General features: G+C 35.4%; 1 protein-coding gene across 1 annotated transcript; it reads left to right on the forward strand.

Annotated features, from left to right (window-relative positions):
* Positions 1 to 3,935: 3,935 nt before the first annotated feature.
* On the forward strand, positions 3,936 to 19,933 carry LOC110740164 (DNA mismatch repair protein PMS1-like; the record flags this gene model as incomplete). The annotated part of the gene is given in 14 exon segments (XM_021920650.1): positions 3,936 to 4,139; positions 4,141 to 4,155; positions 7,869 to 8,192; positions 8,482 to 9,477; positions 9,479 to 9,652; positions 11,641 to 11,712; positions 11,714 to 11,901; positions 11,979 to 12,105; positions 13,192 to 13,260; positions 13,449 to 13,522; positions 15,070 to 15,135; positions 16,802 to 16,905; positions 18,120 to 18,301; positions 19,796 to 19,933. Coding segments are annotated over 14 exon segments (2,721 nt in total), but the record flags the coding sequence as incomplete, so codon positions are not given.
* Positions 19,934 to 20,145: the final 212 nt, after the last annotated feature.

Raw genomic sequence — 20,145 nt, forward strand, 5'->3', positions numbered from 1 at the left:
TTTATTGATGTAGTAGCATGCTAAATGTGTTTAATTGATTACAAGTAGTATTATGCTAGATTTGGAATGGAAATTGTGATTTGGATGTTATTGGTGATTGAATTATGAAGCATGATTTATGTGTGATGGATTAATGGATGGAAAATTATAGTTTGGAATATTGTTTATGAACCACACTTTTATTTATGGCATATTAGAGAGCATGTTTAATTAAACTAAATGTTTAATTTGGTTTGGAATATTAATAAAAGGAAATTTTATTATGGTTCATATAATTTTACGGCTATTTCACCAAATGCCACTGAGTATTTACAAAAGTCACCAAATGCCATCAAAGTTTTCAAATTCACCAAATGCCACTGACAAACAATACAATGACACCTCGTGCCACTAATAGCATATGAACATTAGTTTTCCGTTAATGTAATTCTTATTTCACCAAATGTCATTACTTTGGAAAATTATTTCATCAAATGCCATTACTTTTTAAAATTAATACACAATAATAATTTATTTTAATGAATAAAAAATATATATTTTTCAATTTTCGTGACGAATATTGTTTGGGTAAGGTTTTGGGGGCATTTTGACCCTTTATGGGTACAAATTAAACTCGAAATTGGAAAAAAAAACCGTAAATACCCCGTTTTGCTTTTTTTTTTTTTTCCGAAAAAAAAATTACGATATCGACATACAAAACGGGGTATATATGTTATTTTTTAGTCAATTTCGAGCTTAATTAATTTCCTTAAAGGTTCAAAATGACTCCCAAAACCTTACCCGATCAATTTTGATGGTTAAAAATAACGACATGCTAATCGAAATATTTTTCAACACACAAAACGGAGCATTTACGTTTTTTATGTCAATTCTGAACTTAATTTGTTCTCATAAAGGATCAAAATGACCCCCCAAAACCTTACCCAATCATTTTTTTTTATGGTTAAAAATATAACGACACGCTAATCGAAATATTTTTCAACACACAAAATGGGCCATTTACGTTATTTTTTGTCAATTTCGAGCTTAATTTTGTGTCTATAAAGAATCAATATGACCCACAAAACTATACCCGAGCAATTTTTGCCACGAAAATGAAGAAAAAAAAATATTATTTTTATTAATTCAAATAAATAATTAAATGAACCAATCATATTATGATACGTGTCAAGATTTAATCTTAATGACTAACGGAGTTAACGTCCGTTAGTCATTAATGGCATTTGGTGAATTTCTTAAAAGCTCGATGGCATTTGGTGAATTTTGAAAACCTTGATGGCATTTGGTGAGTTTTTTAAGTACTCAGTGGCATTTGGTGAAATAGACGTAATTTTTATTGATGCTTTAAGCATGGGAAAGGAGCTATGTAAGTGTCTAAGTACATGAGAAATAAATTATATGTTGGTGCCTTAGTGCACTTAAGGTGTTTTTAACACCGAGGGATAGGATTTGTGGCGCTTTATGCGTTTAAGGTGTCATTGGCACCGAGGTAGAATTGAAAAGGGTTTAACATTAAATATTATGTGGTCATAATTATTCAAGAATTAAATTGGTATGTTTGATTGTTTGAATAATTATTGTTGATTGAATGATTATGGTTTGAGAGTCATCACCAAGTCTAATAATTTGTAAATAACGTAAAGCGAAAGAGATTACGCACCAAAACTCTTGGAACGTATATACCTTGAGTATGAACATATAGGGGGAGTTATGTGACTTTATATTTGATCATAACTTCTATTGGAGTATAGGACGCTATACATTCCTTTTATTATTATATTATGTGCAGGAATTCCGCCACTTACGAGTGGTTATTGATGCTGACACGGTTAGCTCCCGTGTCAGTAACCTTAATTTATTGGGAGAGGTTAGTGGGGAAACCCGTTCGATGCGTAATCAATGCTAATAAATTATGTAGTGTCTAGTGAGAAGTTTTGTTGAATGTTGTATGCTTGAAATAAACAGGTGCAACAAGGCAAGTTGTGTGTTGATAGGTAATTACATGTTAGTGTGTTTATTACGCTTATATACTCAGCTTTGTTGATTGTGTGCTTTGTGTGTTTGTTGGTCTTGTCTTTATCTTGGCCCTATGATGACCCGTTTTTAATGGAGAGTAGTGGAAACAAGTAGAGAGAAGCTTTTCAGGTGATGAAGCATAATCATGAATGTGCATGAGTAAAGACTGAAGAGCGAATCATCCTAGTTTCTATAAGTATATGATGTGTTTAATGCTTTAATTATTTATGATATTATTATTATGAATGACTAACGCAAAAGTTTTGAAGTTGGTTTGGTTTTTAATAAGGGCCTATAATGGTTCCAAGTTGTAGGTTGATTTTATTTTACTTCGTTTGACTTTAGTTTGACTTTACTTTCGTTGGTTGACTGTTTAAGTTGACTTGTTTTGAATGGTTTTGAAATTAGTCTTCCGCTGTATGTCTTTGTTAATTGCCTTAACCGTTTTCACGGTAGCGGCAATGTCTTAGATATTCCTATTTAAAGTTTTAAACAGGGCCAAACAAGTATTTTAAAATAAAGGAATTTCTAGGGTGTTACACTACGTGGCAGGTACAAGGTAAGTGGTGGTGTTTTGTGGGTCAACGTAGACCTCATTGCCAATCAATGTTACATGGCAAGTATAAGGGTATGCGAGTAGTAGGAAATTACGTTGCGAAAAATCCACAGGCTAGGAAGGTGGGTTACGGTGACTGGCTGAGAGGTGGGTGGCTGTAAAAGAAAAATTAAAAAGTTGGTTATTAAAATCAAAATTTTTATCAACGGTAATTATTGACAAAAGTTGATATTCGGTGAGTAATTCCTGATGAGGCCTTCCTCATTCTGAGGTCGCCCTAGTCAATCAAGCTGATTGACGAAATATTATAAATTAACCTCTTTTTTTGGGACAACTTTGCTATATAATTCACTGTTTTTTTTTTAAACTTAGATCTAGCATCACGATTTATAGTGACGACGACGAACCACCACCATCTTCGTCTACCCCTTGTCATCTCGCCAATCATCGATTATCACGCATAAAGCCACCACACTACCATCGTTATCCCCCCCTTCATTTTGCTTGTCAACCACGAACCACCGCAATCATCTCCGTCTTCTCTTGTTCGTATCAGCTGCCATTACCATCACACCCCCTTGTTCCTCTCTGAAAGGCCCTCTTTGCGTCCTCTTCTTCTTCCCTTCTTCCTCCTTCTTCGACAACCACTCCAATGCCACTTTGCGACTATAACAAAAAGACACCCTAGTAGCAAAATGGTGTCAATTAGGACCAATGTCAATCCCTTGGGGTAGCATCTTCTTCGTGGAAGCAATTTTAACCAATTTAGGTGGTGATGGCATTACTGTGATGGACTGATGAGGAGGAAGAAAGTGCAGTGAGGTGTAATGGAGGAGGAAGAAGAAAGGAAGAAAGTACAAACTTGGCCCCAAATAAATAAGTGAAATGTTTTATTTATCCCCTGATTTACCAAATACTAAGGGAGTGTTCTATTCACTTGATTTTTATCTATATGAACTTATTATATTTGATTAAAACTTATTTTAATTGGAAATTGTACTTAGTTAACCCTTATCAGAATTTACTTTTCCTGAATTGAACTTATATGAAATTATTGCAATTGAATCAAGTGAAAATAAGGTGAACAGAACCAACCCTAAATGATAAACATATTCTTTGTCGCCTGAAACTAATCCACAAATGGAATTATAGAGGAAATCATTTTACTTAATATATTTTGGCGGCAAAACGTTTCTAATTGCTCTTCATAGTTCATACACTCCTTACTTCGTACTTAGTTAGGGTTCCGTCACTTTCACACTTCCACTGTCTCATTTCCTCCCCAAATTCCTCCTTCTCTCTCTCTCTCTCCAATCTTCGGTGAATGTTTCAATGGCGGAAATTGCAGGAGAAGCTCCAGTAATGGCGGAATTCGCCGATGATCAAGCCAATTAATAAGAGCGTGGTGCATAAAATTTGCGCGGGACAAGTGATTTTGGACCTTTCCTCTGCCACTAAAGAACTTGTTGAGAACAGCTTGGATGCCGGCGCAACGAGCATCGAGATCGCGCTTAAGGATTACGGCGAAGAGTGGTTTCAAGTTATTGATAATGGTTGCGGCATTTCCCCCCAACAATTTTAAGGTTTGCCTTTTAATTTCTTTAATTTATGTAAGAATTCTAGCTAATTGTTGAAGTATTGAATTTTTTTGTTTATGTAATTAACACTTATGGTTATTTTTTTTCTTCTTTGTATATTTACTTGGATTTTTGCTAAATGGGTTGTGGTATTAATTGTTGTTTTTGTAATTTATGGTAATGGTATTTCACTCAGGTTTTATAGTTCACGTAATCGTTCATTCGTTATGTAGGGGGCATTTGGTATGTGGAAATGAGAAATTGAGAATATGAGGATTGGAGTGTGGGATTGAGCATGCAAATTTGTGTTGGGAATTTGTTGTGTTTCTTTGCCCATTTTAAATGGTTTGGGTAGTTAAGGGAAGCAGATGATTCACTTCCCTTAGGCAATAATAATATGATAGTCAAGGCCATTATTTCCCCACTCCCAAAACCCGCCTCCATTTCCTATTCCCAACTAACAAACATGGGAATTAAGTCAAATTTGGATAAAAATTATCACTTCATCAACATTAAACAAACTCACCTAAGTCATTTTTTTTGGATGGTGAATGCTATATACACGTAGAGATTTTGGAGGTTTTGTCCCGTTGATTCCAATTGGCAATATTAAACTCTTAGCGTGTATTGCTATCTCACTTTGGGATGTAAAAGATTTTGTTTATTTTATTGTGCAATCATAATGTATACAAGCCTTTTGTTGCTTGTAGGTTTTTTTCTTTTAATGTCTCATATTTTTATTGAGCTACAATTATTGATCCTACAACCCTACGATTTTCCCATCTCTCCTCCTCTTGGATGTAGGATGGATAGGTGAAAAACTATTACTTGATCTTTAGTTTCAGCTTGGTCAAATATGTCATAGTTGTCATTTTTCGCTGTGTAATTGATGCATATTTTTAGTTGTTTTATATCTAGTAAGAGCTTTGTGAAAATTAATGAAGTTTGATCAAGATGTGCTACTTTTGAAATTTATAGAAGGACAACCTTTTTCCATGTACCACATGTTTGGCTACTTTGGATTGTCATTACTATATTCTCAAGTTAAAAATTCACTCCCCTCCTTTTTTCCTTTATGAACCATGTACTATTTGGTTCTTGTTTATAGAAGAGTTAAGTAAGAGAGAAAGTAAAGACGAGAGTTGCTATAAGAAAAAAGATGGAAACAGTAAGAAGATAAAGTAGAAAGTAAAGAGATAGTGAAAAGGTATAAAATTGTGTATTGAAGGGGTTAAGATGGTAAGATATGTTTTGCTAAAAATAGAATATAGTAGAAGTGAGTGCATAAAAAACACTTCAAGATGGAAAAGTGGGTATATAAAATAGAAAAGATACATAATCTATGAATGATATTTATGGATAAACTATATGTTTCAGAAATGACTTATCAGCTTAATCCGAGGAAAGTTGATCAAGCAATAGCCAACGTCGTAAAACTCAGAAGTTTTATGTACCCAAGGGTGGAAAAAATGTTTTCCCCCCTCCCTTCCCCCTCTTCACGAATAACAGTCAGATTGAACCGTTGAGTATCAACTAGCAAACCATAACTATTCGAAGAGACTATGAAAATATGTTAATATATAGGCAAGAATAACCGAGTAACTTGTGAAAAAGCATGTGAACAGGTCAATTCTTCAAATGAATTGATGCACATGGCATGCATTTTATGGGGATGATACCGCTTTTTATAATCTTTATACTTAAAAAATGAAAAAAAGGTCGTGGAGCAATTTCTTGCATAAATACTCTTAGTGGCTTTGGATTGGGAAATATTATTGTTGATTTAGGTGAAGATAGTGAATAAATTATATTGTGTGAAGAGGATCTCAAGTTATGACTCTCCTTGTCTTTCACTTTATTGTAGCACCATTGTTTTTTAGGGTTCTGTGTTACAACAATATCAATATCGGTTGTAGTGTAGGGAATGTCTAAATGCTACAATGCAACATGAAGGATATATTAATGTAGAGGAAGTAAGGGTTTTCATATGCAATGTGCAAATAATGGTGGTGGAAGCATGGAGCTATTATTCTTTTGCAATAAAGGATCTTTGTTTCTCTTGCATGCTTTGTTGATAATTTTTTTGAATATCTATTTATTGATATCATGGCTTAGTAATGAGATACATTTGCATCGGAGGGTAGAGGGGAGAAGGGAGCAATGGTCTTCATATCTGTAATCAAGCAAAGAAACCTTGTGAACTTCTCATTCTGCTGATGCCATTAATTATGTCAGTACTACTTGGTAAATTACATTCCTGAGCAGAAAACTCTGCCATATGATGTATTTTCCAAGGATATATCTTGATTTTTGGGAGCTCTTTGAGGCAAAGGTTCTGGACATCTGCCATGGAAAAGGTTATATAGTAGTAAGCTTATTGGGAGGTAGATTTTTATTTTTATCAAAACCTACATGCCTCTCTTCTGATTGGGCTTGCCAAAGTGTCTAGTATGTATCCCGCACAGCTTCCATCATTATGGAGCATTAGTGCAATGGGGAATCTAATCCAAAGAACGAGCTCATTACGCTAGAAGAATGCCATGGAGTGACACATACATATGAAGAACCCTATTGCTAATTTTGATATATCTGGTCAGATAAGATTTATTTGGTGAAAATTTTTCTTGTCTTTTTTCTACAAACGAAAAAGAGTTTCTATTTGTAATGGACTGAATTTATCCCAGACAAGATTATTGAACTATTTAATCTAAAGGCAAGAGCTTGGATATTTGATTGAAAAATAAAGAAGGATACAAAAGTGATAACTTGAGGCTATCAGTCTCACTAGCAGCTTTAGGCTACAATTCTCTCACAAATCATGAGTCAAAGTTCACATAACATCCTACTGTTCCATTGCTATGTTTTTATACCAAGCCCTCTCCCCATACAAAGATACCCTAATCGTAATTGCATTTGTCCTGTTCTGCTACTGCTACAATCTCCCCTTAGTGCTCTATTGATTAGCTTTGTCTTCTTCTGCTGAAATGTTCTGCCCTCCTATTGGCTGTTGCTAATTGTCATGTTGTTTCCTCACTTCAATTGGCTTCTTTCTCCTTCTAGCATAGATCCGAATAGGTGGCTGTGGTGTTGGGCTAACCCGGTTCATTACACTATTGGTATTGTCCCGTCTTAGAACTACAATGGACTAAATTCATTTTCTAATCATGGAAAATTTTGAAGTGGAATTCTAGCTTTTTAAGGGTTCATAGGAAACAACTTTTGTAGACATACTATTTACTACGACAAAGCTACTACTATTATTATTATTATTATTATTATAATAATAATTATTATTATTATTATTATTATAATAATAATAATAATTATTATTATTATTATTATTATTATTATTATTATTATTATTATTATTATTATTATTATTATTATTATTATTATTATTGATGATGATGATGATGATGATGTTGGCAAGAGCTTTGTGAGAGTCATTCTACAGCTTATTATGTGATGGCTTACTAATTACTACTAGGATTTATCAATTTTCTTCCAATGCTGAGCTGAGGGCATGGCTTCTGACATTCACTTTACTTAACTTAAGAATGCTTTACTATGCATAAAAATATGTTGGTAAAATTGCAAGGAAATTTGTTTGTTAAGTTTTCATTCTATCCATTAAGTTGATTAGTGCTTGGGTGATAATCTGGCCTTAATTTTAATGCAGATGATGAAATTTTTTATTTAATGTTATGGTTTTGGTGTAGGTTCTTGCTCTTAAGCATCATACTTCAAAACTGGCTGATTTTCCTGACCTTCAGTCTCTTACAACATTTGGCTTCAGAGGTGAGGCACTGAGTTCCCTTTGTGCGCTGGGGAGATTGACAGTGGAAACTAGAACAAAAAATGAGTCTGTTGCTGCACACCTGACATTTGATAACACTGGCCAATTAGTAGCTGAACATAAGACAGCACGGAAAGTTGGTACTACAGTAACTGTAAAGAAGCTGTTTTCTAATTTGCCTGTGCGTAGCAAGGAATTCAGTCGTAATATCCGTAAGGAATATGGAAAACTTGTATCTTTATTGAATGTGAGTAAAAGATGTTGTTTATATTGCTTTTAATTGTTGTTGAAATAGATAATAGGTGATATTTTAAAGCTTTCATGCAAATTGAAATATGAAGATTCACCTCCTCCCCCAATCATTTGCTTGGAAAATTTATTAATAGCTTCTGTCTTTTATTGGCCTTTTGTAGTATGATCTTGGAGTCTCTGGAAATTGAAACTATTTTTAATATAATTCAACTGCATCTACAACATGAAAATCCTGAATGATCTGACTGATCTTGACTTTACGTTTCTTAACCTTGTTTCTTCAGGCCTATGCCATTATTGCAAAAGGAGTTCGATTTGTTTGCACCAATATGTCTGGGAAAAGTGCAAGATCTGTGGTCCTGAAAACCCAAGGAAGTGGATCGCTCAAAGATAACATCATAACACTGTTTGGCATGAGCACATTTACTTGTTTAGAGCCACTGAGTATCTCTTTGCCAGGTAACTGCACAGTTGAGGGCTTTGTCTCTAAATCAGGTTATGGCAGCGGACGAAATATGGGTGACAGGCAATTCTTTTATGTTAATGGCCGGCCTGTTGATATGCCAAAAGTAGGTAAACTTGTGAATGAGTTATATAGAGGTGCTAACTCACGACAATATCCCATTGTGGTTCTAAACTTCATTGTTCCGATTATGGCATATGATGTAAATGTGACACCAGATAAGAGGAAGATTTTTTTCTCTGATGAAGGTTCTATTCTACAATTTCTGAGAGAAGCTCTGGGGATGATCTACTCAGCCAGTTCTGTCACTTATAATGTTAGGAATATAGATGCACCTGATGAAAAAGATGATCACTTATCTCCGCGCCCTGTGGGATTGCAGCTGCCCTCTGAGCAGTGCAAGTCATCAAAAAGAGCTCAAGCTGAAGAAGTATGTGAGGAGAAGCAAGCTAATAAAGAAAAAATGATATCAGGTTCTATTGGGAAGGGCAACAATCTTTCATCTTTTGGTCTCCGCAATGATGCTCAAAAGTCACAGGACAGGGATTTTGGTCTCAAGGTCCACAGAATTAAAAAGACTTGTAGCTATTCACCAAGCCATGAAAATAATAATATAAGTGTTGATATTGATCAAGAATGCCATAAAGAAGCTGAAAGTGATGTTGCAATCAACAATAATTTGGCTAATAGGCCAGCCTCTATTGAATCCTCACTTACCAAGTTTGTTACTCTGCAAAAGCGGAAGTATGAAAACTTATCTACACCCTTATCTGAAGCCCCTATCTTAAGAAATGAACCGCTTCAACGTAAGTCTGAAAAACAATGATTTGGAATTGCAATTTGCTGCTGTAAGCTCATCCACAAAGGTTCACGATTCTGCTGGGCTTCATGGGAATCAAACATCCAAGCATTCTAAAACTGCAACAGATTTGTATCAAACAAGCAGTCCTCTTCTGAATGATGGTGATGCTTGCATGGAAGGGATAATAGAGGTATGCTAGTCTGTATACTCTTGATGAACCTTTTTGTGAACAATTCAACATTCACACACACAAAAAGAAAAAATACTCCTATTTGTAATGACACCTTTTGTTCTGGATGCTAATCAGATTGCTCCTCGGTTGATAGTTTGTTTCAGAAGTTTGGAAGACTAGACATTTACTATTTTAAAGCTTTAGTTGCACCCAGAGAAAGCGTAGCTGCATCAATAGTAGGATTATATCAGAATTTAAACATGAGATTGGAGACTTTGGAGTTATTGGTGCACTCCATATTGGCTTCAATGGTAGGGTTGTCGGTGGGATGGTGGTGACCTTGGGTGAGTGGTGGGTTTTTTGGTGGAGTGGACGAGAGGGTTATTTCGCTTTGGTGGTGGTGCGGTGTTATAAGGTTTGATTATTGTGGCGGTCAAGGGTCAAAAGGTAATTGGTTGTTGAGGAGTTTGGGGCTTAGGGTGATTCTCTTTAGAGGGGAGGGGGGTGTAGGGAGTAGAAGAAGGTTGGGTAATCACAAGGGTAAAAGGGAAATATTAAATTAGACAAACAAACATCATAAAAGGGAATCAAGGAAGTTGATTACCTTTCCCTTTCTTGGAATTCCTGAACCAAACACACCATTATTCTTTTGACTATGTCTTAATAAATATAGCACCAGTAATCTAATCACTTGTTGACCATGACCTAAGTGGCACTCTAAAAAAAATTGGGTGCAAGTCTCTCCTACTGTGTGTGTCCGTTACTTTATGATGAACTAATTTCCCTTTTTATTTTTTGGGACTCATGAAATGATCTGAATAATGAGATCTATTGTTGAATGCTAACTTATATTTTTTAAAAAAGGAGAATATGAAGAATCAGTATTGTTGACGTTAATAATGTGCAAAACACTTCTTTGTGTAGTGGGTTGCAATGTTCGCTTCGCTAAAATCTGAAGAAAATTGAACTTTACAATGAGTACTAGTAAACTTAATTACCCCTATAACCATGCTGTTTAGCTCACTAAATTGTGAGAGACTTTGGTTTGTAATTGTGGTACTCATGCTGCACTCAAAAGATCTTGTTGTCTTTTTTTAGAATTTTAGTTTGGAAGATCATATCAAGGCAATAAAGCCTAACCTAAAATTTTTGTAAAAAATGCTTAAATGTTTGGTAAAGTGGCAGATAGACACTAACGACATGTTAATTGACATTATCATGACTATATCTTAATCGTCTATATCTTGTGGATAAGCTTAGTAAAGTAAGTGAAGTTGCCATTTAAGGTGGCTCGGGAAGGAGAAAGGAATTTGCAGTAGGTGATGAAGCTAATAATGTAAGGGGGATTGGTGGGGTTGTACACTATAATATTTGATAGGCATATGCTCATATGGATTTTTTTTCCTTCTTTTTTTTAGAACCAAAAGTTGCTTCTTTTCTGTTTACCAAATGTATATATGTCACATGGTTGAAAGGTCCAAAGATGCTACATACTATTGAAAATTGAAGTAATTATCATTTGACTACTTGGCAACTACCTTGGACCTATTGTCCAATATTATTCCTTCACCTGATTAATTTAAAATTGATTTATTGCCTTCAAAGGATTTAGATTCCCTCTAAACTGTAGCAGAGGAGATGCTCTAAAAAAGGGAGGACGATTATATCTCTGCATAAATGAACTTAGGCAATTATATTCACTAGATATTCTTAGGAGTTCATTGCCTAGATAAATCATGGTATCACTGAGTCAAATTGCTCTGCCTAAATATAGTGTTCTGAATGCAATATGGTATCAGATCAGTGTTCAGCATTAGAGGATGTACCAAGAGTTTCCCTGTCTCAATGACTGCACAAGTGTTGCAGAAATGTTTCTTGTACTGAGACTTGGTATGTTTACTGAGATTTAATGCAGATCATGCTAACTTGTTTATTTGATCTTTTGGATTGCTAACTTGTTTATTTATTTGGTCATTTGTACCTTAAAAGCCTCACTTAAATTTCAGGACAATCGGCTTCAGGAAAAAGGAGTGCCTGCTACAGATGTGATCATACTAAGTGAATCAAGGAGTGGAAATCTCAGAAATTGAACTAGAAGAGGCACCACTTGGATCCCAGTCGTTACTAGGTACCGCTCCTCCTTCATCTGCTCCAAAAGCCTCTTCTACTTTGCAATTCAATATGAAGGATCTCATGAAAAGGAGGAAGCAGAAACTATCAATATCTCATTCAAGCTTTGATGCTTTTACTAGGACAACATCCAAAAGGTTTGTGAAGTATCAAATTTGGGAAATTAAGTTTTTTTCCTTATTTTGTCTTTCATAAAGTAATTGATGATATATAGGTGCTATGCTGCTGCGACGCTAGAGCTTTCGCAAGCGGATAATGAAGAGTGGAAAGCTAGGGCTCTTGCTGCTGCAACCACTGAACTAGAAAGGCTTTTTAGGAAAAAAGACTTCGGCAGGATGAAGGTAGAAAAATTGATAGCCTTGTCAGTGGAGTTAAAAGTGTCAGCCTTTAAAGTTTGCTAGCAACCTGCCTATGCTGTTTGATGGGATATAGGGAAGCTATTTCTTTGACCTCTGGGTTGAGGGCCAACTGCTTTTTAATTCTTGTCCATTGTTAGCATGAAGTCCCGTCGGCAAGCATGCGACTTTGAAGTCATGTTTGGCTTCGTCTCAGAGAAAAATAAGTTTATAGTGTTCTCTATGTTATTTATGTTATGTGACCTGGAAGCTTTGGGGTTTTGATGAAAATTTTGAATATAAAACCCAAATATCTGAATCCTATAAATGATGAATCGTTAGGGTTTAAAATGGGTTAATATGCAGGACTCAAAACCAAATATTAATAATACAATTTTTCTGGCTTATAAATACAATAATTACAGCAGGGATTGTTTAAAGATGACTAAAACTCTCTCCATTGCCTACCCACTTCAATTTCTTCCCTTTGTATTGTTTTGTTTGCTGCCAATAACACTGTCATATTTATTAGAGAAATGGTATTGACCTGCCTTGAAACTGATATTTTTTTTTTTTAAAAAAAAAAACACGTAGGTGACATTGAGCCACTTGGTTGACCCAACTCTAAGTTCTGGTGACTGGTGAGGTCATGTATTTCTAAACACAGCTTAAACTACTGATACACCAACTCCGTCTACTGGACATGAAATGGAGAGTACAATGGCATTCTCTGGTGTTGCAACCTTTAATCTGCTTCATCTTTTTGAGCAAGCTTACCCGTTGTTGTCTTTCTATGTGAAAGCTACCCCATTGACTTTGTTTCAACTAATATAGAACTGCTTGTTTGAACAAGGCTATGCTATGTTACGTCTTACCCCTGCTTTACAGTTTACACACCAAACTTCAAATTGGTATTTCTAATACTGTAGCAGGCTGGAACTAACTAGTGTTTTTTTTTTTTTTTATTATTATTTTTTTAATTTTTTTTTTTAAGTATCGAGTAATGATGCATATTGCAGGCAGTTCATTGCATTTTGTTTAATCATGGTTGATTTTCTTGGTATTATATAACCCTTTCAGATTCAATTTTAGGTGATTGGACAATTCAATTTGGGTTTTATTATCGGAAAGCTAGATGAAGACTTGTTTATTGTGGATCAGGTAATTTTGGCCAGCGGACTTTATATCTCTTTTCTTTTACTCTGTCATTAGAATAACCACAGACCCAAAGTTTTTTGTTATTTCAATCTGTATTATTATTTCTAATTTGCTGCAAGATAAGATTTGTATATTTTTTCTTCTTGTTTTTACATGCTTCTGAATTAATGATGTATACATTCAATCCCCAGCATGCAGCTGATGAGAAGTATAATTTTGAGCGCCTCTCAGAATCAACAGTCATGAACCAGCAGCCTTTATTGCGGTAATCTTTTCTGCCGTTTGTAATGGTCCTTGGATAGTGAGACTGATAAATTGGGGTATCTTGAGAATAATTCCCATATTTTACGTGCATTTGTTTAAAATTAGCTGCTATGCTTTTTGAATTGTGAAAGCTAGGAGGCAGGAAAGGAATGTTGCCCCCTAACCCCTCGGGGGAGATGGTTACGAAGGACCTATTTAGTTGATTTCTAAAATCCATTAGAAGCAAGCATCAAGCTTTTGCCAACTGTATCTTGTTTCAAGAGTTTCAGTATCCTTTTCTCTTTTTATTTCTTTTCACCCATTTTATCTAAGTCAAAGATTCTGCTTTATTTACTTAGTAGAGTAGTTCTTGAGCCTCCCATCTGCAGTCACAGTTGCAATAGCAGTATAATATCAAATCCTTGATGGGCTTCAAAGGAACTAATTGTTTCCTCCTGAGAACTAGTTTGAACCCCTTTCTAGCATGAATAGTGTTGGTTTATTACATCTCCACTTTATTGTCATTTACAGATTAAAGGATTGATCATGATAAGTGACAAGATGAGTTCTAGATCGTGTATACAACATGTCATCATTCTTTGACCTCCAACAGTCTAATTTAAATAGCTACCACACATGCATCAATTGCTATTTATTGTGTGTATATCTATTAGTCCAGTCTACTCTTGCTAAAATTTGGACTGGACTGCCAAACCTGACTCTTGCTTGGCCTTCAAATCTGTCGACTTCTTTTCAATAAAGAATCTTTCATTGTTTGGCTGTTGGACGCTATATTAATGCTTGATAAATGTGTTTACGCATCAGACTAACAGCAACTGAATCAAAGTAATTATCAGTTTTCTAACCAAGAATGAAGTTTTCTTGTTACCGGTTTTCACACTCATCTTTCAGATTTTCTACCTTGATAGTTTACAGTGGCTGTCTTTTAGAATTTTCGCTAGAAAAGATTACTGTAGCCTCATCGTCTTTGTGATGAATAGGAATTCAACTATTGTGGATTTCAGCTTGCACAGCAAATTTCAACTCGTTGACCGTGCCTTGTGATGTCGTCTGTTTTGATTGTAGAAAATTACAAGTCACTTGTCTATCTCTTATCGTTGGCTATTGTATGAGCAATTTTGACATTGAGATTGGCCATAAGCCAAAAGTGTAAATTTGATTCCCTTTATCGACTCCAGCAGCCAATAAAGTGCATATTTCTCATTAATACTTTGTGGATATTAGCAGAAGACGTAGATAGTTTCACCATTTGAGCAGTGTGTGACATATTCTTAGAAGGTCAAAATATCTCGCTTGCAGAAGCCTATGAACTCTATCCTTTAATGCAGGCTCCATGAAACCTCTTCCCCCCTTTTTATTCCTATTGTCATTTGTCTTATCTCGGACATGTTCTTTCACCTTTCTTTTCTTTCCTTTTTGTGCTTGTTGGCATTTTAGGGAGATAATTGTGCATATGTAGATGTATATGATTGAAGCTTAAATGATAGTGGCTATACTTGCGTTTTCCCTTAAAATTTCAATGTACATATTATCTCTTTGTTCATGCAGGTCAGTCAGGTTGGAATTGTCCCCAGAAGAGGAAATAGTTACCTCAATGCATATGGATATAATTAGGTAACCTAGATATCTATACCTTGCCTCTGCATCCTCATCTCACTGGCTGTTTGTTTTTTGTTTTTTTTTTTTTTGTACATTCCATTTGATCCAAGTGCCATGTATTTTTTTTTTCAAACTCAATTTTAATATATCACCCTTTCCTTTCAAATCAATAATATAGGCACTAGGCAGTCAACCCTTCTATTGCTTAAGGGTTGATCCATATCCCTCTTGGCTATGGTGTATACTATTTTTGGGGATTTCTAAGTATTTTATGGGAGTTGTTGGGGTGGGGATGGTTGAGTTAGTAAGTGTAATCTTTGGCTAAGTTGTGTCCAACGATCCAACCCAATCTGGAATTCTGGATAGATTTTTGCCCATTATAGACTTAATGGTCCAACTTAAACTGTGCAATGGTGCAATGTACACTATTTTAGGGATTTTCCTTATTTTTTTATCTTCTTTGTGATGAATTGTAATCCGACCACAAATTATATTTATGCCCCTATTAAATTCAGGGTTGATGGAGTTGGGCCTTGTGGCTATTAAATCTACCCTAGCTCTTAGAAAAGGAGTCCAAAATTAACTGGACCTATGACCATTCTGTTATGACAATAACATCATCAGTTTAAAAAAAAAACACTACTTGGAAACTCTCTTTTGTCTCAGTTGATCAGTTAGCTAGAGCATAGAGTATCACTTAATGTATTAAACTTTTACTCCCTTTGGAAGGATTTTTAGATATTCCATGGAAAGAAACTGGAGATTTGGGTTCATTACACTGATGTGTAAGAGAATGGTGAGTGGTGGCCATTAAACTTGCTGCTCTTAAAGTTTAGGCTGGTGAAGTGAGACCTAAGTAAAATATATGTTAAGGCATTTGAAACCTATGGGATAATTTGATAGTTTCATCAGAGACTTAACTCTGTTCAGGGAAGCAATTTATGCTCAAGTGATTGGTCTCTAAAAATTCTATTTATAGGGTTGGACATTAAGGATTAAACAAGCCAGGCAATCTGGCATAGCTGCATTTGTATTTAACTATTAAGTGCACTTATTTTTATTATCTTCTTTATGTACCTTAGAATTTGGGATTACTATCCAATGTCCAATTTTTTTTTTTTTTTTTTTTTTTTTTTTTTTTTTTTTTTTAAATTTTTTTTTTTACAGTTTTGAGGTTTGTTTGTGTGCTTAGGACCCGCTTTATGTGATTCTTTAGCAGAACATATTTGTCGCTTCATCTCGCATTTGGTAAAGACTAGAATAGACCCGGTCTACAATAACTTATTGTAGACCCAACCTTTTAGTATACCATACGAATGTGATTATATTACTACAAAAGTGATTATATCATCCTGAAATTGTTATGTAAATGTATCACTCAAAAAGTAAATTTATCGTTATAAAAAGTATCAAATAGTAAATTACATCATTCAAAAGATGATTTTTAAATTTTATCATCCTAAAAGATAATTATATAATCTCATTAAATGGTTTTAATATGAGATTATATAATTCAAAATATGAGTCACAAAAAGATAATTATATCGTCTAAAAAAGTGATTATATCATCCAGAATGTGATTATATTATTTGAAAGTGTCAAATTTTGGGTCTACAATAATTTATTGTAGACCGGGTCCATACAAGACCAATTGCTCACATTTTAATTGTGATGACTGTAGGAAAAATGGTTTTATCTTGGAAGAGGATCTAGATTCATCCTCAGGCAACCGCTTTAAATTAAAGTCTGTGCCCTTCAGTAAAAATATAACATTTGGAGTTGAAGGTAATGTATTCATACTGCAATGTCGCATTTTTAGTATAAATTGTCACATCCATTGTTCTGCAACCTTCTCAGAAGAAATCTGATCATCAGTACATGAGTACTCACTATCTGACCACCTAACTACCTAAGTCTTTTCTGACTAGGATTATCTATAGCATTTATCATCAACGTTGTCGTTCAAACATCCTGAACTCTTCCATTGAACCTCGAAATACTCTTGCAATACTTGGTTATATGCTCTTTTCATCCTAAGTAGTCATTTACCTGTACCCACCTTTGCCGCTGCAGAACATGGTCTTTAGCTATTAAAAATCATCAGTGGCAGTCTGTGTTGGTTCAGTATCCTCTTCATCTGCTACTTGTCTCAGTACAACTTGAGTTAATTTCTTTCTATCGAATGCTAACAGAACATAGCTTTGTGAGAATAGCATCTCTAGGCCAAGAGCAGCCTTTTTTTTTGCTTTAAGTCTTCAAGAACCCTGTATTTTTAATGTACTTCTTTGGCCACCAGACAACCGTGCATTCTTTCATTCCCCCCCCTCTCTCGCGGGTCTCAATAAGTGTGAAATTTCATGTTAAAAAAAAGCTGACATGTGTTTATCTATGTAGATGATGGATTGATGAGAACATCATCTGAAAGCTACACAACTAAAATCCTACAAGGCTTGCACCCTAAGAAAAAAATCTCTATTAATCATACCTCATGAGTGTTTAAACTGATGAGTAGGCACATAATTATGGACTTAGGTAAGCACCATATTGCCTGGTGCTTGGATTTCTTTTATGTTTCTGGAAAGTCCAAAATTCTTTTTCCAAGTGTTATTAGCACAACTTTTTCCTCTGCTCTACCTTGGCACCATAGAGAGTTTTTAGTAAAGTTTTGAGTATTATGTCACTAAAGCTTTTATCTGATCCATTGGATATAATAAGTGCTATTCTTGTTGCCATGTTCTGTATAACTAGTCATGGCCGAAAGAAAATGTTGTCCTCTGCTAGCTGTACTATAATCAAAGAGTACTCTTAGTTTTCAAGCAATATTTTCTGGGTTTTTAAAAAAATGTCAATTACTTGGCCTTCAGATATTGGGAGAATGAATGGATGATTTTATCATTCTAGAATAATGCTTAACATGTGTCTATCTCTGTTTCTAAGTTTCTTTCGGTGCAGCTTTTGTCACTCTGGATGTTCATAATGTGCTTTCTATTCTAGTACAGATGTAAAAGAGCTCATATCTACTCTTTCGGATGGTCATGGAGAATGCTCGATTATGAGTACTTATAAGATGGATACCTCTGACTCAATCTGCCCCTCGAGAGTACGTGCAATGCTAGCATCACGTGCCTGCAGGTCATCAATTATGATTGGTGATGCACTTGGAAGGAATGAAATGCAGAAGGTAATGTCTGCCGTATTCTGAGAGTGAATTCTCTTTGATGTTTGTTTCTTTATATTTCTTTGCCTGGACTTAACACTTGACACAAGTATTACCTTAAACTTATAATATTTGAGATGGATGATGACCCTGCCAAACTGCGGTCTGGGTAGCTGCAATTTTGTAGGAATTGGAAGAAAATTCTGTAATTTCGTAGGTAGTGTAAGCAATTTTGTAGGAAGTGGAGATCTCTGAAGATGGTAAGCGAGTTTAAAGTAGCAGAGGCTAGATTACTTTTATAATAGGAGAATTGTGATTCCTAGGAATTTCAAGCAGAAAATACAAAGGTTGCTCAAAGCCGGCCGACTAATAGGCAAAAGAAAATCTAGCTTAGTGCGGGTTCCCTGGATGGGCTTCCATATTTGAGCCATGGGGTGTATCTTTAGAGGAAATTCTTCCCCTGGGAAGGCCCCTTTACTTTTTAATAAACTCTCATAATGACGAGTGAAAGGTGCCTTTACATTTTACTGAACTCTCTTAAAACAAGGGCATGCCCCCACTCCGGGTTCCTGAAGCAAGCACTTTGCATACTGTATGAAAGTCTTAGACACGTCAGCTGGTGGAGGTTGTGGCCATGGTCTCTGTTATAGGCCCTTTTTTTTATTTTTTTATTTTTATGTATCTTATATAGGGATTTCTAACTTCTCACTATACCTATTCCATGGGCTGCTCCCTATAAAGGGCGAGGAGCTTGCGATGTCCTGCATAGGAAGAGGCTTAAGCAGAGGCAAAGAAAGAGCTCCTTTTAAACAGTGGGAAGCCATTCTATCCTAAAATGCTTCTTTTCCTCCTTGCCATCACCTGTATATTACTCTATGAATACCAGTATACCGCAACCTGCCTATTAGTGGACACAAGAAGACTTAAACCTGTCTTTGTTTGACTGCTAATTGGTTCTGAGTAGGAATGCGCAAGGCATGCCAACAGTAGAAGACCTCATCTAAAAGCCTTGTCGGACTCTTCCTCTTCATCTGCCTTGGCAATTATGGGATGTCAATTATGGCAAGAAAGACAGCCATTTTAGTGGTCCTAAATGTCGAAATGTGCCCATTATATGGAACTCACACACCCCATTTCCATGAGAGATAGTCTTACTGCATGAGTTCCCAGAATCTGTTATTTGATTAGAGACTGAATATTCAAGAGATTGTCCTGGAAAGAAATTTTCTCAAACTGCAACAAACATCACTAAAGCAAAGCCTAGCCCTAACAGTGCCCCCCCCCCCTCCCCCCAACAAAAAAAAAAAAAAAAAAAAAATAAAATAAATAAATCCTCCGTCTTAAGGTTGAGTTTGGGTGTGATATTTACTCTCTTGCATTGGCATAATTGAATGAAGCTAAATTCTCTTTTAAAAAGCTGAATTTATCCCTTCCCTGCTGCAGCATAGTGAGTTTGTATGATATTTTTAGTATTTCTTGTTATGTGCTTCATTGTGTGATTCTCATGTACAATAACAGATCCTTGAACACTTGGCTGAACTGAAGTCTCCATGGAACTGCCCACATGGAAGACCAACCATGCGCCATTTAGTCAACTTGGGTGTAATTTACGAGAGAGAAAATCCGGAAATTACTAGTTTGTGATGGACATTGGTGGTATTTAATCTCTCCAGTCTCAACTAATGTGATGCAATTTTGTCAGTTGCCATGTACAGTTTTGTAAAGATAACGTACTTGGATCCGAAATGCATGGATAATTGATCAATATTTCTTAAGAAAGTGTGTCAGGCATATAATTTGTTGAATATTTGATAACCCTGCTTTTATACCATTAAGGCATCAAATTTGCCCAAACTCATGTCTAACGT

The sequence above is a fragment of the Chenopodium quinoa genome, unplaced genomic scaffold, assembly GCF_001683475.1.
Source record: "Chenopodium quinoa cultivar QQ74 unplaced genomic scaffold, ASM168347v1, whole genome shotgun sequence".
In the NCBI taxonomy this organism is placed as follows: domain Eukaryota; kingdom Viridiplantae; phylum Streptophyta; class Magnoliopsida; order Caryophyllales; family Amaranthaceae; genus Chenopodium; species Chenopodium quinoa.